This window comes from Oncorhynchus kisutch, linkage group LG7 (genome assembly GCF_002021735.2).
Source record: "Oncorhynchus kisutch isolate 150728-3 linkage group LG7, Okis_V2, whole genome shotgun sequence".
Classification (NCBI taxonomy): Eukaryota; Metazoa; Chordata; class Actinopteri; order Salmoniformes; family Salmonidae; genus Oncorhynchus; species Oncorhynchus kisutch.
In genome coordinates, this window is record NC_034180.2 from 30,292,968 (window position 1) to 30,310,175 (window position 17,208).

At 44.8% G+C, this 17,208-nt stretch overlaps 1 protein-coding gene across 14 annotated transcripts in view; it reads right to left on the reverse strand.

The window, feature by feature from the left end:
• syne2b (spectrin repeat containing, nuclear envelope 2b) overlaps positions 1–17,208 on the reverse strand; it is a 132,258-nt gene that overhangs the window by 1,563 nt on the left and 113,487 nt on the right. For 9 of the 14 annotated variants that reach the window (XM_031828914.1, XM_031828911.1, XM_031828908.1 and 6 more), the window contains 16 exons: positions 10,753–10,915; positions 9,915–10,102; positions 9,630–9,780; positions 8,696–8,878; positions 7,822–7,959; positions 7,488–7,682; positions 6,947–7,253; positions 6,714–6,782; positions 6,095–6,231; positions 5,824–5,947; positions 5,418–5,629; positions 5,062–5,262; positions 1,238–1,366; positions 756–962; positions 496–570; positions 193–242 (listed from right to left, as the gene is read on the reverse strand). In XM_031828914.1, the coding sequence (XP_031684774.1) occupies positions 193–242; positions 496–570; positions 756–962; positions 1,238–1,366; positions 5,062–5,262; positions 5,418–5,629; positions 5,824–5,947; positions 6,095–6,231; positions 6,714–6,782; positions 6,947–7,253; positions 7,488–7,682; positions 7,822–7,959; positions 8,696–8,878; positions 9,630–9,780; positions 9,915–10,102; positions 10,753–10,915 (2,529 nt within the window). The remainder of the gene's footprint in view (positions 1–192; positions 243–495; positions 571–755; positions 963–1,237; positions 1,367–5,061; positions 5,263–5,417; positions 5,630–5,823; positions 5,948–6,094; positions 6,232–6,713; positions 6,783–6,946; positions 7,254–7,487; positions 7,683–7,821; positions 7,960–8,695; positions 8,879–9,629; positions 9,781–9,914; positions 10,103–10,752; positions 10,916–17,208) is intronic. The other 5 variants (XM_031828906.1, XM_031828907.1, XM_031828910.1 and 2 more) reach the window with 5 other exon arrangements.

The window sequence follows — 17,208 nt, forward strand, 5'->3', positions numbered from 1 at the left end:
AAACGGATAAAAAGAAGTTGTCTGAGGACAGTCACGGACACTGGCATAATCTTTCTCGGTAACATATTTACAGCAGTAGTCAAGCCCAAGCCCTGTTCTTATCACTCAGGTATTTTGTTCCTACATGTTAAATGAAAAGGGTGTAAAAGGTGTGAAAGTTGTGAGCGATCAGGCGTTTAGATTAGCACGTACTTTCTGCAGCCTGCGTCTTGGAGTCCTGCAGCTCTCATTCCAGCTTTCTCCTATACACATACACATCATACCATGCCGTTCGATCACATTCCAGTCAATGCAGCATAGCATTTCAAATAGATTCATAGTAAACATGCCAAAACATGCTAAATGTATTTTAATCTATGGTTATTACAGAATGTTCACTGTAAATAGCGTTGGAGGCTTGATTGAACCCAATAGTGAACAACCAGTAGCAGTCAGCCACTATTTGCGTATACTCTGCATTAGAGCACCAGACTACATGCGTGAATGAAGGTGTACCTTCTGCAGCTGGAGTTGAGAGCTGAGCGATCCCGGACCAACACTATCTATCTCAGAGCTGGTTGGACACGATTCCTGTGACACACACAGACGGTACACAAACAGTCACATCATCAGTCAGAGAGACAGACACACCAAACCTGTTGACACTACCAACAATAATAATAATAATAATATTGTCAATGACTGTACCACAGCACATAAACCCTATTCACAAAAAAAATGAATGATGGGGTCCTGGTATTGCATAGGTAAATTACCCAATGTTGACGTACCAGCCTGCCTTGCAGGATGTGCAGGTCATTGGCCACCTGGCGCAGTAGGAGTCGGAGCTTGTTGCCGATAACGTGGACCTTCTCCTTTGCCTCGACGCTGTCCTCGGCCGTGGCCTCCAGGAGGAGCTGGGAGGAGATCTCCTGAAGGGAGGAGACCTGCCGCTGGCGCCCATGCAACTCTTCTTCCAGGGCCTGCAACAGAGCAGGGGGCACAAGAGAGACCAGGCCTCAGTCAGCACGCTCATACTGTAAGGACAACTACAGTAACTATTACAACTTATAGGTCAGCTCTATCTTATAATCAAGCTTATTCTATTTCAAATTGCTCTGTGCAGATAAAAGTAGGCCAGCTTGTAAACCTTTCTATGCCATGCTAGCAGCTATACTATATATTAGGAAATATTGTCCACGATGCTCTGTTATTTGATGCTAAATGTTTCTATGGAAGCTTGTTCTCCCTTCCTCACCATGAGTGTGTCTCTGTGCTCCAGCAGGACAGAGTGCTGTGCAAACCGGTCATGGATGTTGACGGCGTAGTGTGTGCTCTCAGACCTGGCCAGCCACAGCAACATGGAGTGCAGCGTCTCATGGAACTCCTAAACAGATAGGTCAGAGGTCAATAGGACAGGGTTAGTCTTATCCATTGTTTTTTTTAGGTGTGTCTTAAATTACATCCAATTCCCTACATAGTGTGCTCCGTTTGACCTGAGCCATTGGATGTAGTGCCATGTTTGGTCTGGACTAGTGGTGCCAAAAGCCCTGGTGTGTCCCAGAAAGCCTATGTAAATTACGATTGCCAGAACGACCAAATAAAATGTTTTAGACACCCGTTTTGAGCTATAAATGTGTTTATTAAGGCCTCCCGGGTGGCGCAGTGGTTAAGGGCGCTGTACTGCAGCGCCAGCTATGCCATCAGAGACTCTGGGTTCGCGCCCAGGCCCTGTCGTAACCGGCCACGACCGGGAGGTCCGTGGGGCGACGCACAATTGGCCTACCGCCGTCCGGGTTAGGGAGGGTTTGGGCGGTAAGGATATCCTTGTCTCATCGCGCACCAGCGACACCTGTGGTGGGCCGGGTGCAGTGCACGCTAACCAAGGTTTCCAGGTGCACAGTGTTTCCTCCGACACATTGGTGCGGCTGGTTTCCGGGTTGGATGTGCGCTGTGTTAAGAAGCAGTGCGGCTTGGTTGGGTTATGTATCGGAGGACGCATGACTTTCAACCTTCGTCTCTCCCGAGCCCGTACGGGAGTTGTAGCGATGAGACAAGATAGTAGCTACTAACAATTGGATACCACGAAATTGGGGAGAAAAAGGGGTAAATTCAACAACAAAAAAATAAGTGTTTATTATGATCAAGTTTGATCCTCACAGTGAATTGTTTTAAAGTTCGCTGCAAATCGAGATATTTAATTTAATAGTGATCAATTATGACTACTACAGTAGGTATATTTCTCTGGTCACCCACAAAACCAATTCTTCCTTTGGCCGCCTCTCCTTCCAGTTCTCTGCTGCCAATGACTGGAACGAACCTCAAAAATCTCTGAAACTGGAAACACTTATCTCCCTCACTAGCTTTAAGCACCAGCTGTCAGAGCAGCTCACTGACTACTGCACCTGTACATAGCCCATCTATAATTTTGCCCAAACAACTACCTCTCCCCCTACTGTATTTATTTATTTTTGCTCCTTTGCTTTTAATTTTGCACGCCCAATTTTTCAGTTTTTGATTTGTTAAAAAAGTTTGAAATATCCAATAAATGTCGTTCCACTTCATGATTGTGTCCCACTTGTTGTTGATTCTTCACAAAAAAATACAGTTTTATATCTTTATGTTTGAAACCTGAAATGTGGCAATAGGTTGCAAAGTTCAAGGGGGCCGAATACTTTCGCAAGGCACTGTATATACTGTACTCTATACCATCTACTGCATCTTGCCTATGCCGTTCGGCCATCTCCCATCCATATATTTATATGTACATATTCTTATTAATTCCTTTACACTTGTGTGTAAAAGGTAGTTGTTGTGAAATTGTTAGATTACTTGTAGATATTACTGCATGGTCGGAACTAGAAGTGCAAGCATTTCGCTACACTCGCATTAACATCTGCTAACAATGTGTATGTGACCAATAACATTTGATTTGATTTGACATGTGCTGAACACTTGTTGGCTGCTTTTCCTTCACTCTGCTGTCCAACTCATCCCAAACCATCTCAATTGGGTTGAGGTCAAATGATTGTGGAGGCCAGGTCATCTGATCCAGCACTCCATTCCTCTCTTTGGTCAAATAGCCATTGCACATCCTGGAGGTGTGTTTTGGGTCATTGTCCTGTTGAAAAACAAACGACAGTCCCACGTAGCACAAACCAGATGGGATGGCGTATCACTGCAGAATGCTGTGGTAGCCATGTTGGTTAAGTGTGCCTTGAATTGTAAATAATTCTCTGACACCGTCACCAGAAAAGCACCCCCACATCATCGCAGCTCCTCCTCCGTGCTTCAAGGTGGGAACCACACATGTGGAGATCATCCGTTCACCTACTCTGCGTCTCATAAAGACACAGCGGTTGGAACCAAAAATCTCAAATTTGGACATATCAGATCAAAGGACATATTTCCACCGGTCTAATGTCCATTGCTCGTGTTTCTTGGCCCAAGAAAGTCTCTTCTTCTTATTGGTGTCCTTTAGTAGTGGTTTCCTTGCAGCAATTTGACCATGAAGGCCTGATTCACTCAGTCTCCTCTGAACAGTTGATGTTAATATGTGTCTGTTATTTTGGGCTGCAATCTGAGGTGCAATTAACTCTAATGAACTTATCCTCTGCAGCAGAGGTGACTCTGGGTCTCCCTTTCCTGTGGCGGTTCTCATAAAAGCCAGTTTCATCATAGTGCTTGTTGGTTTATGCGACTGTATTTGAAGAAACTTTCAAAGGTCTTGAAATGTTCCAGTTTGACTGACATTCATGTCTTAAAGTAATGATGGACTGTCATTTCTCTGCTTATTTGAGCCGTTCTTGCCATAATATGGATTTGGTCTTTTACTAAATAGGGCTATCTTCTGTATACCACCCATACCTTGTCACAACACAACTGTTTGGCTCAAACGCATTAAGAAGGAAAGAAATTCTACAAATGAACTTTTAACAAGGCACACCAGTTAATTGAAATGCATTCCAGGTGACTACCTCATGAAGCTGGTTGAGAGAATGCCAAGAATGTGCAAAGCTGTCATCAAGGCAAAGGTTGACTACTTTGAAGAATCTCGAATATAAAATATATTTAGATTTGTTTAACACTTTTTTGGTTACTACATGATTCTATATGTGTTATTTCATAGTGTTGATGTCTTCACTATTATTCTATCCCAATACCTTTGGAGCTCAATGTACATGTGTCGTCATTTGTAGTTCTGACAGAAATCAATCACAGGCAACGAGGAGGCTCCTGGTTGAATTTCTCAGGCAAGATGAAAACAACTACATCGACCATGATCCTTTGCTAGTTACGACCACTTTCACCACAATCATTAGCGATTTTTTGGTGCTATTCAGCCACAGATAGAAAGAGTAACCCAGACTCGTCACAGGGGCTATAAAGCTGAAGCATTCGTTTAGAACATTTTCTCACCACCAAATATGGTAGTGAGAGGAAGTCCAGCTGCGGGTAGTGGGAGAGGATAGAACTGGGTCAACATTCTGCCAATTCTCTCATCGATGAAACATCTGATCTCAATATGTTTTTCTGTTCCCAAAACTAGAATATTTTATAAACAAAGTTTTATAGACTTGACACTTTGCCAAAGTAAAAAAAAAGAAGCATTGTTTAAAAGGAGTGCAGGGTCGAATTGCATGCTAAAACGCACCAATAATTGTATTTATTTATTTATTTCACCTTTAATTACGCAGGTAGGCCAGTTGAGAAAAGTTCTCATTTACAACTGCGACCTGGCCAAGATAAAGCAAGGCAGTGCAACACATGGGGATGAGGTAGTTAGGATTTTGCTAGCTCGTGCTTGGCTTTGCCTACCTCCTTGCTTGTTATGCCCACTATGCTTCATTTGCTAGCAGTGTAAACGACAGGTTAGTTATAAATATATTTGATTCAACCCGATTCAGCAATATGGCGTGCTTCAAATGCTTCATGCTCCATTAGGAGTATTCCATAGGAATATGTGGATGACGTCAGAACTATCGACTGATTTTCATTTCTATATGCGTAGTGTACTAAGGGGAATACGCTATCATTTGAGATTTGACCTCAGAATGTATTGTATCGAGTTGTTCCCCTCACCTGGCACTGCATGAGTGCGCTCTGCAGTCGTTCTTCCCAGCTCTCCAGGCCGACGCAGGCCTGTGTCCAGCTGTGATTGGCTGTCCTCAGGCCCTCCTGCAGCTCCTGCAGCTCAGCGCTGTCCCCACACTGGAAGTCCTGCCCACTCAGGTTGATGGAGATCATCAGAGACTTGTAGCTGTTGAACGTCTTCTGCATCTCCTGGACAGAGAACAGGAAAATTGTGTTTCTTCTTTGTCCATAACTCAAATAATGTTTCACATTCATCTCTTTTACTAATGAAATAACAATCCCTAGTTTTTGTCTATTGTTGCCCCACTGGCATCACAGGAGATGTGTCATACTTGGGCCCTCACCTTGAGTCTCCTGATGTTGCCCTCCATGTCTCGGATGCTGGTAGCCGGGGCCAGCCTCTGCAGCCTCTCTAGCTCTGGCAGCACATGGCCCAGCCAGGAAGTGATCTCATTGAGGTCAGAGTTCAGCTTCTGCCACTGCTGCAGGTCCTGTTTGATGCACAGCTCGTCACTGAGGGCCTGGGCCTGCAACAGCTCCCAGCGTTCGATCACACCTGCACGACAACAGGTCACAATGGTTATAAAGGCCATTGTTGCAGATGTAAAGCCTAGTCCCAAATCTGTTTGTGCTGTCTTTCCAAACTTTGCAACAAAAAACAAACAGATCTGGGAACAGGCTAGCAGATATAGATATAGCAGACAGAATATAAATGGCTGTAGATCAGTGTGTGTTATCAATAACACCTACCAGTCTGTTTGTCTGCGGTGGTTAACGTGGTGAGGCCTTGGTCCTCCAGCTCCTCGTCATTTAAGATCAGTTTAACCCTCTTCACACTGTCGATACTGCCACTGCACTCTGACATCAGCTTGACCTGGCCCACGGACACAGACATGCCAATGTCACTACCTATCAGCACTATCATCAACTAACAGTTATGTCTTTATCCAATGATGTTACTGTATATACAGTTTCATTTGTGTGTTTTGAGAAATAACAGGCAGACAGTACGGTGACTTACATAGCCCTGCTGGTGAAAGGGGGTGCTGGTGATGTGGGTGGGAGAGGAGCCCAGGCCCAGGATGATGTCCCTGGGAACATGTTTCCTCTCCTGTGGCTCAGGGGAGTGCCAGCTGGGTGGGTCTGTCACCGACTTCACTGGGATGGGGAACAAGAGGAGGAAGCAAGTCAGACTAGGGCAAGATGGTTCTAGGTTCACTGAGTGGTCATGGGCAGTTGGGCTCCCCTATGACCACTTTCAGATTCACTTATGCTGAAAACACAGAAAACATTTTTTACCAAATGTACATGCACACTCGACCAAAGGAGATGCCATGAGAATGCCGTAACAACTGACTACATGCAGCAGAACACTCAGTAATCAAATAGTGAATCTACAAATACCATCAATACAATCCAGTGATGTACTGTATAATCATGCAGTGGTGTGTATGAAGATATACAGATTCAGGTGGTTAGGGTCAAGTCATGGTCAAGGCCTGTGGTGGGACAGTGTTATTCACATCCAATAATGTACAAAACCAATCTGTAGGCCTGTATGTCCAGGGGAAGGGGCAGGGGGGCGTCATAACCACACAGCAGCATAACCACACATGCAGGACAAGAGGCAGAGTGCCTACCCGAGACTGCTCTCAATGCTTTGGCAGTTGCCTTAACAAAGGACTCTGAGCTCTCAGTGATTTCTACATCTGCAACAAAAGAAGGGTGTCAATAGGTACTCTTCTTCTGGACCACTATGGATAGAATGGCTCTCTTCAGCACACTCTTCTTCATTCGTGTTCATTCACCTGGTAACAAAGACTGAGACAAAGCCAGGTACAAGAGACTAGAGAAGTCTATCAGTGGTCATTACCTGACATGGCGCTATAGTAGGTAGCATCCTCCTCATCCTCATGGGATGAAGATCCCCCCACGTCCACAGTGTGGTCCCACTCCAGGGGGATAGAGTCCACGCTGACCGGGGTCTCTCGCCCCGAACACTCCAGAGGGGGGGCCAAGAGACGGCACCCGGCTTGTCGTCCCAATAACTCGCCCGTCACTCGGGACTCATCCTCCTCCTTTTCTTCTTCATCTTCCTCCCCCCAGGAACTTCCAGCCAGCTCCGCTGAGTCCTCCAGATCTGTGTCGCGGTCAGACAGGTCCCGCTCCTCCTCCAGAACCTGAGGGAGAAAGAGGTAGGGATACCAACCTTCAGTCATACTGTGTAGATGCATAGGCATTTCCAATTATACTTTCCTAAAAAAGCATCTTGATTGTAAGTGTAATTGTCCAGGAATGAAATGGATTCATATCCACAGTTTCACAGACTGGAGTTATATGACTATTTGACTGTTAAATGAGGTGAGGTAGAGTGTGTCATAGTGTTGCGGTGAAAGGAGATGCAGCCCACTGACCGGGCGTCTGTTGATGAGGCGGTGGTGGAAGCGGGCCACCCTGCCAAACACCTCCTGGCAGTAGGAGTGCAGCTCCTCCAGCTCATCCTCTATCAGCACGGCGTCCAGAGGAGCACTCTTCTGGATCAGGTTCTCCCCAAACACGATCAGAGCATCGATCTTATTGGTGTTCAGAGTGATCTCCTGCTGGAAGCCCTGAAGGAGGGGAGACCAGAGAGAGAGAGAGATCAGCTATCAACCCGCCAGCCAAACATTAAGCATAAACACATCGTATGAATAGAGGAAAAGGAAAGGAAGATGGATAGACTATAGTGGCCAGTGGGAGTCAACGTACATTGAGCTGCCTCATCTTGTCCTCGATGTCGCTCTCTGAGAAGTGCTCAACGTTGGTTAGCTGCAGGTCCATCTCAGTGAGCCAGACCAGGATACCCTCCCGTGTGCCCTCAAAGTCTTCCCTCTGAGAGGTAAAGTGCTGCAGGGGACAACCGAATAGAAGATTAACATTCAGACATTTAGTAGAGATTTAGTGGATCACTTAAATTGAGTGATTTGTAAAACCAGCACTAATCAGCATAGGAAATAACAGTGCATTGATATTTCAAAATCAGAATTCATCAGCATTGATATTGAACTAGATTGAAAGCAAGTTCATTCAATCTAATGTGGAATAACAGATTTATTCTTGGCAAAGGAGAAAGTATATTCATAGCATATATGGAAATGTCCTATAGAGAGAGAATTTAGCTGCTCTGTCCAGGTAATGTTGGGAAGGGGCAGAGGGCGACAGAAGTGAAGGTCCCTAATCAGATGCTTCTTTAAAAAAAGATCCTCCATCTTGCTCCAGCCACATGCCACAATGGAAACAGCTGCTTGGCAACATGACTGTCCTTGCTTTTTCACCATCAGAGAGGTGACCTAAATACAGCAGGCTTAGTGCTGATGCTGAGCTAACGCATCACTCAGATCACTACTCACATCTACACTCAGAACCTAAAATAGCACACTGGTGACCTTACACATCAGCACTATAAGATAGGGCGTGTTTTTACGTGACTCTTGAATAACCCCAATCTGTTCACATTCCCATTCTGACTTGACCTTACCCACCAGAATTTCAGATGTTGACCTTAGGGTAACTGATTCAGCGAGGAAATATTGATAACTCCTCTCACCCTTAACCCCTATCCCCTGACATCTGACCCTCTCACCTTGAGTCTACGGAGAATGGCGGCCACCCTCTTCTGCAGGCTGTCCCAGCGCTGGTTGCCCTCGTGAACCATGACCTTGAGTTTGCTGGAGGCGTCGGTGCGGTTCTCTCTGGCCAGACGGCGATACTGCTTGTTGACCAGCTCCAGCTGGGTCAGCCTCTCATGGACTTGCCTCTGGAAAGCCTGGGGGTGGAATCAGGGGGTAGGGGGGCAGGGAGATAGGTCTGGGTTAAGACTGACATCAAAGATATTTTAAGAGTGATATTGGATTGATGTTGAATGGAGAAACACATTGTGTTCTGCACTCTAGAGTCGAAGAATAGATGAACAACATGGCAACGCTTCCCGGTGAATACATGTAATCAACGCAAACATTGATTCCTCTATTCGATATAGTTCAACAATTACATGCACAATTATGTCAATTAAATGTTCAATATCAACCATGGTCAATCTGGAGGCAAAAGAAACGAACACCTGTTTAGGCGAAGTGCTGGCTAGCAGAGTAGAACACTTGAAAAATTAAAGGAGAGCCGCACACTCTAGGAGCTCAGATGGAATCATTTAATAACCAATGTTTCGACAGCCAAGCTGTCTTCATCAGGTTAGAACATCATTTCAGCCATGGAAACATACTGGAAGAGCAAGACAATCATATTTGGTAAATAATAGTGTCATACAGCTACTCTGGTTGCTCTCAAGAAAAAGAGAGGGCTTCAGCAGAGCCCAGATTAACCAGGCTAATCTCTGTTAGTAATCCATACAAACACGGAAGGCCGAAGGTTAATTGTCTCTAGTCACCACATGAGAACCTGACTACTCATAAACAGAATGAATACTCTGACCAAAAGCTTTCTCAAAAGTTCAGTGGCAGACATGTCGAGAACATTTTGGTGTGAGGGCTCATAGGTCATCCATGGGTGTTTTTGCTGACCTCAAACTTCTTGAGTTCCTCCTTGGCGCTGGTGTAGAGGACATCCGCCGAGACAGGGTTGGCCGCGGTGCGCTCAGCTGTCCTCAGCCAGTCCTCAAAGCGGGAGTAGTCATCCAGGAACTTACACCACAGTCGCCATGTTTCCTCAATCCTGAAAGGAAGAGGTTGTAGAAAGAATTTATAAGCTATATACACGAGGGGCTTACCTTTTTGACAGTCGTTCATCTGTGTCTGTGTTTGTGTGCGTGTGTACTGTATGTGTGTATGTGTGAGTTCATGCCTCACCTCATCCTCCTCTCCATGGACATGGCACAGATGTTCCTCCAGCGACGGTCCAAGCTGCGGGTGGTCTGTTGGATGGAGTCGTTCTCTGTGTCGCTCCCGCAGGCGTCAGCGTCGTGGAGAAGAACATCACAGAGAGTCAGAACTGACGCTACGCCCTCCGTGTGCTGCTCAATGTCCCGCTGCAAATCCTGCATACAGACACAGGAAGATGGAGTCAACTGTTTAGATACACCTGAGTAACACCCATTGCTTTTGAAGTAAGTCCTCAACCTCCACAACACATCTCCTGTCAGAACAATAGAATCTTTGTTCTCTGGAATCTGGCGTTGCCCTGGCCAAACCTGGAGGCCTGGAGAGCACAGCAATGTAAGTGTCATTTCCAAATGCATCTGAGTGTTCCCTCACTCCCTGTAATGACCAGAATAGCCCTTTCTCAGGAGCCGCAGGAGACTGTTTTTCCTTCTCTATGAAGCACGGCTCCATTACACTGTTCCCAAAGAACATGTGTAGGAAGCGGGAAGCAGGACTATTAAGGCTAAAGTCCATTTCCACCTGCATTCTTAGCTCTCGGAAACCTACAGTAGCTTCATTACAGCACATCTCCCCCCACTGGTGTGATAGCATGTCTCCTGCTCTCTGTAACCCGCTGGGACCCCAATAGAGCATACCACATTCAAAAGTGTCAAAAAAGATATTTCACTCTACATTCCTCCCCTCAGCTTTCTGACCCACAGAGACTATGTAAACTAAACATATGCAGTTAATGTTAAACAGCCTGTACTGAATGGTGTTTGTGGTTAGTGTATGGAGTGTCTGACACCTGGCCCTTGGTACCCACCTGCTGCTCAGCCAGCTTCCTCTGGATCTCATCGCTGTGGCAGACGCTGTAGACCACGGGCTTGGCCAGCTCGGCCTCGATCCGTGACAGCCACGTCCGCAGGTTGCTCATGTTCTTATCCAGCTGCTGCACTGTCACCAGAGTCTCCTTTAGCTTCCTCACCCTGGGGAGTCAATCTAATCAGTTAGTCAGTCAATCAATAAATAAATAAAATCGACCAATCAAATCAGTGAAATCAGGAAGTTTCTTCATCCTGTTTGTCACCAGTGACACAATTCTTCACCTATTTACTATCCCTCCCAAGCAATGACATTGAAACCAGAAACACTGTAACTGCCTAAATAATGGAAACGTTTGAGTAAACAAGAGATACAAAGTATATTGAAAGCAGGTGCTTCCACACAGGTGTGGTTCCTGAGTTAATTAAGCAATTAACATCCCATCAATCTTTAGGGTCATGTATAAAATACTGGGCAGGCCACCAGATCTCAACCCAATCGACTGCTTATGGGAGATTCGGTTGCGGTGCCTGAGACAGCACTTTCCACCACCATCAACAAAACACCAAATGACGGATTTCTCATGGAAGAATGATGTCACATCCCTCCAATAGAGTTTTGACACTTGTAGAATCTTGGCCTACAAAAGGGGGGCCGCCAGCTGCCCATCCCTACATTAGAGCATGACCAATATCAGCACGGTCCTCTGAATGACGTCTGCCAAAAATGTAGAGCACTACACTGCGATTCAATTTCCACTCACTGGTCAATGACCTAAATCAGTGCGTTCCTCTGCAGGAGGTGACACAATGCATGAAGAGCATTCCACTGTCATGTGACCCGCCACTGAGCATTCCACTGGAATCTCCCACAAACAAACCTGTGCATGTCTACTACACAGCTTGACCACTGGCTGCTCTCATTATACGGTCCAGAGAGATATCCACTTACTCCCTCAGCTATGAGACACCACCATTTTAATGCAAGGTGCCCGACCGGTGCTTGTAACCTGACTAGCAAACCAGAGATCTGATGCAACACAAGAGAAAAAACAGAAACATGCTGCTATCACGCTTGCTCATAACTGTTGTCATTCCACCCGCATAGACAAGGTACAGACTCCAATTCTAAACTGATCTGCTGAGAAAGAGCAACAGAGCGAGAGAGAGGAAGAAAGACAGACATACAGTGTTGTTGTGTGTCTATTTTTGGCTGAGTAATTGTTTTCATCACTGAGGCATCCAGAGAATACTGCTGCAGGCTGTGGTGGGTTAAGGTTCTGTGTACCTGAGGATGATGCCTGGTAGTGGAGGAGAGACTGAATGAATAACATGCATCATACTGAGAGAGACTGGAGCTACGGACAACTCTGTCTGAACATGAATGGCAAATAAACATACACTGACACCATGCAAAAATACACAATGAGCCAGCCTTGTGTTAGCCATCACGCTGAGTCTGAATGGCAAAAGCTGTGGCTGCTACTTGCATGCACTGACAAAGCACAGCCCATCCCCCCTCATTCTTGCTCTCTATCTCTCCCTCTCCCTCTCTCTCTCACAGACACAACACAACACCCTTTTCCGCTCCTCTTTAACCCAGCCACCTAATTGAGTCCCATGCTTGCTGTGTGTAGGGGCGTGAGGGCTGGGGGATTAGGGAGAGAAAGGTACTTACGGCTGGGCTAGTGAGGAGGCTACTCCACGGCGGTTCACCCGTTAGCAAGCGCTTCCCCCCGCTCTGCCTGCCTCATACTCTCTGCAGTCAGCCTGTCCCCTCCCCCCTCCCCCAGCCTCAGCCACGCTGGACCAGACTAGATCAGCACCTCTCCTCAGCAATATGCACAGGCACAGGGAAATGTACTTACATATCACACACACACACACACACACACACACACGTAAGTACTTTATTCCTTTATAAAAAAAAGTATCTGTTTATGCTGCACAGACATGATACCACCGTACTGGCTCTGTAATTGGCTGTTGATGGGAGCATCTGCCAAAACAACTCATTATACACCTACATCCAGTAAGTTATGAGCTAGGCCTCCAGCTGGCAGGGCAGCAGCCATTGTTCAAGGTGTCAGTGGACTGTGGGAGTGGGCTGATGGGGGGGCTGGTGGGAGGTCAGTGTACCTGAGGGACAGCCCTGAGTCCTGGTACCTGCCTGGAGATTAGAGCCAGAGCCATAAAAACTCAAGTTAAAGTTAGTCTAGCGCTAAAGGGATTACAGGGCCGAGGCATGCTACTACCACGGTTACTACGACTACTGTTACTGTTACTACTACTACTGTCACTGTTATAGCTACTACCTTTAGTGTTACTGCTACTACCTTTACTGTTACTACTGTTACTGTTACTACTACTACTACTGTTACTGTTACTACTACTACTGCCACTGTTATAGCTACTACCTTTTGTGTTACTGCTACTACCTTTTGTGTTACTACTGTTACTACTACTACTACTGTTACTGTTACTACTACTACTGCCACTGTTATAGCTACTACCTTTAGTGTTACTGTTACCACTGTTACTACTACTACTGTTACTGTTACTACTACTACTGTTACTACTACTACCTTTACTGTTACTGCTATTACTGTTACTACTGTTACTACTACTACTACTACTACTACTACTACTGTTACTGTTACTACTACTACTGCCACTGTTATAGCTACTACCTTTTGTGTTACTGTTACCACTGTTACTACTACTACTGTTACTACTACTACTGTTACTGTTACTACCTTTACTGTTACTGCTATTACTGTTACTACTACTACTACTACTACTACTACTGTTACTGTTACTACTACTACTGCCACTGTTATAGCTACTACCTTTTGTGTTACTGCTACTACCTTTACTGTTACTACTGTTACTACTACTACTACTGTTACTGTTACTACTACTACTAGTGTTACTGTTACTACTACTACTGCCACTGTTATAGCTACTACCTTTAGTGTTACTGTTACCACTGTTACTACTACTACTGTTACTACTACTACTGTTACTGTTACTACTACTACCTTTACTGTTACTGCTATTACCTTTACTGTTACTACTGTTACTACTACTGTTACTGTTACTGCTGTTACTACTACTACTGTTACTACTACTACCTTTACTGTTACTGCTATTACCTTTACTGTTACTACTGTTACTACTACTACAGTTACTGTTACTACTACTACAGTTACTGTTACTACTACTACTGTTACTACTACTACTACTACTGTTACTACTACTACTACTACTGTTACTGTTATAGCTACTACCTTTACTGTTACTACTGTTACTGTTACTACTACTACAGTTACTGTTACTACTACTACTACTGTTACTGTTACTACTGTTAATGTTACTACTACTACTGTTACTGTTACTACTGTTACTGTTACTACTACTGTTACTACTACTACTACTGTTACTACTACTACTGTTACTACTACTACTACTGTTACTACTACTACTGTTACTACTGTTAATGTTCCTACTACTGTTACTGTTACTACTACTACTGTTACTGTTACTACTGTTACTACTACTGTTACTGTTTCTGTTACTGTTTCTGTTACTACTACTGTTACTGTTTCTGTTACTGTTACTACTACTGTTACTGTTTCTGTTTCTGTGTCTGTTACTACTACTGTTACTGTTACTAATGTTATGGTTACTGTTACTACTACTGTTACTGTTACTACTGTTACTGCTGCTACTCATGTTACTACTACTACTACTGTTACTGTTACTACTACTGTTAATGTTACTACTACTGTTACTGTTACTACTACTACTGTTACTGTTACTACTACTGTTACTACTGTTACTGCTACTACTACTACTACTGTTACTGTTACTACTACTGTTACTGTTACTACTACTGTTACTGTTACTACTACTACTGTTACTGTTACTACTACTGTTACTGCTACTGTTACTACTACTACTACTACTGTTACTGTTACTACTACTGTTACTGTTTCTGTTACTGTGTCTGTTACTACTACTGTTACTACTACTACTGTTACTGTTACTACTACTGTTACTACTACTGTTACTGTTTCTGTTACTGTGTCTGTTACTACTACTGTTACTGTTTCTGTTACTGTGTCTGTTACTACTACTGTTACTGTTTCTGTTACTACTACTGTTACTGTTTCTGTTACTGTGTCTGTTACTACTACTGTTACTGTTTCTGTTACTGTGTCTGTTACTACTACTGTTACGGTTACTGTTACTACTACTGTTACTGTTACTACTACTGGTACTGTTACTACTACTGGTACTGTTACTATTTCTGTTTCTGTTACCGTTACTATTACTGTTATTGCCACCACACTGACAGGTGGGCATCTTGGGCCGCGGTCGCCCAACTGTCAACAAGGGCAAGACCAGAGATGCAGTGCTGCCTGCCAGGAAACACTGCTTAACTCCCACCTACAGTATATCTGTCATTCACCCAAGCAATTAAAGACACCATACAAAGAACAGCATTGAGCAATACCCAGCAACTCTTGAAATATCTAGTGACACCAATTTACATAGAAAGTCAGGGTAAGCCTTTCATCTGTCATAAGACAGATGTCTCTGTCTCTGAGGAATCCTATGCAACATTAAGTCTTACATTCACTTTGTAATGAGATAAGAGACAAATCCCTGTGGCATGTTAAGTATGTTACTGTGTAACTGTGTCTCCCATAAAAGTGTTGAAAAGATTCACTTCAGTTACCCACTGTCTGAGCATGTTGCATGCTGTCACCTTTATGACGGCTCATGAGTCTGTTATGCTAAGAAACATGCTATGGTTCAATAAAATGAGTGCTGAACAGTAATACAATCTATGACTCAATACCCATTATTATCACCAGACTACCCCCCCCCACACACACACCCCAACCCCTGACACACACCCCCAGACAGACAACTCTATTTTGCACCCCCTTGCCTGAACTCAACCAATCACCATGGCAACTGAGATGGTAACCTGGTGCCAAAGTTCTTTGAGATATACTGCATCGCCATGGCTACAGGAACTTCAACCATAAAGGGGAGACGAATGGCCAAAGAAGTGCTTTTTTAACAGCCGTACTCAAACACTGAATAAAACATGCTGAATCCTGTACTTACAGCAAAGAAAAACAGATATAACTCAAATCCCTGTCTCTTCAGACTTGTGAGCACTGAGCTGACTCCTGGCGTAGAGGGGGTTGTTTCAACAAAACATCTGCCTCACACGCCCCTTGTTCAGACAATGGTGAAGAGTGCGGGGGCCTTGGGGGCCTTGGGTAGGGGAAGCTGGGGCTACGGGCCCTATGGATGACACAATGCCTTGTGTCAGCAGACGGCAGCTGCTGGACAGGGTGACGGAGCATCCAGTTTGTTTTGGGGGACAAAGGCGACCGGTGAGCCTGAGCCAGTGTCAGCGCATCTAATCTTCACCAAGTCAACTTTCACTAATCTTCCATATCACACAGCAGTGGGTCCGCCCAGGCACAGGCTGAGGCACGGTCCTCACTCATCACCACTCTGAAATGTCCCCTGTCTGTAATAAGCACTCATCCAAATAGGTGACACATCATTTCAGGACCCTATGATAGGCCAACATAAACTGTCAACCTCCAAATCAACTCAGTTACAACATTTCCTGTTGTGAGCATGATAAAATGAAGGATGATTCAAATCCCCTTTATGAGGTCGATAAGCAACACATAGCAGAGTTAAGAGCGGCAGGGTAGCCTAGTGGTTAGAGCATTGGACTAGTAACCGAAATCCCAGAGCTGACAAGGTACAAAATCTGTCGTTCTGCCCCTGAACAGGCAGTTAACCCACTGTTCCTAGGCCGTCATTGAAAATAAGAATTTGTTCTTAACTGACTTGCCTAGTAAAAAAGAAAAAGACCACTCATTGCTTAATAATGCAATAGATCTACAGTGTAGGCATCATTGAAGACTTTAGGATTAGACTTTGAAATTGTGAAATGCTATACACATGTATGCTATTGCAATGATGGCATGCTCTGGTCTTTGGTGAAGGAAGGTTGTGTACCACCTGTACACAGGATTATAGTGCATCATGGGATGACTGGAGATGATGGGAAGTGGAGCTGACAGGACATCCTGGCTGAACGGGCCGTGAGGAGGCTAATTGAGGGCCCGGGGCTATCCAGCCATCTCTCCTCTCTCTCTTATTACCCTGTATCTCTCTTTCAGCTCCCTCTCTCTCACTTACCTACTGATCTAAAGCCAATTGTAGCCCTCTAACTTTTCCCCCCAACACACAAAGCCAATTGTAGCCTTAGTGCTCTAGTCTATACGACACACAAAGCCAATTGTAGCCATCCCCTCTTGTTGTGGTGAAATGAAAACTGCCATGTACATGTCGTGAGAGGGAACTCAGGGCAGAGACATAGCAACAGGCTAAATGGTTTCCACACCGCGTTAAGC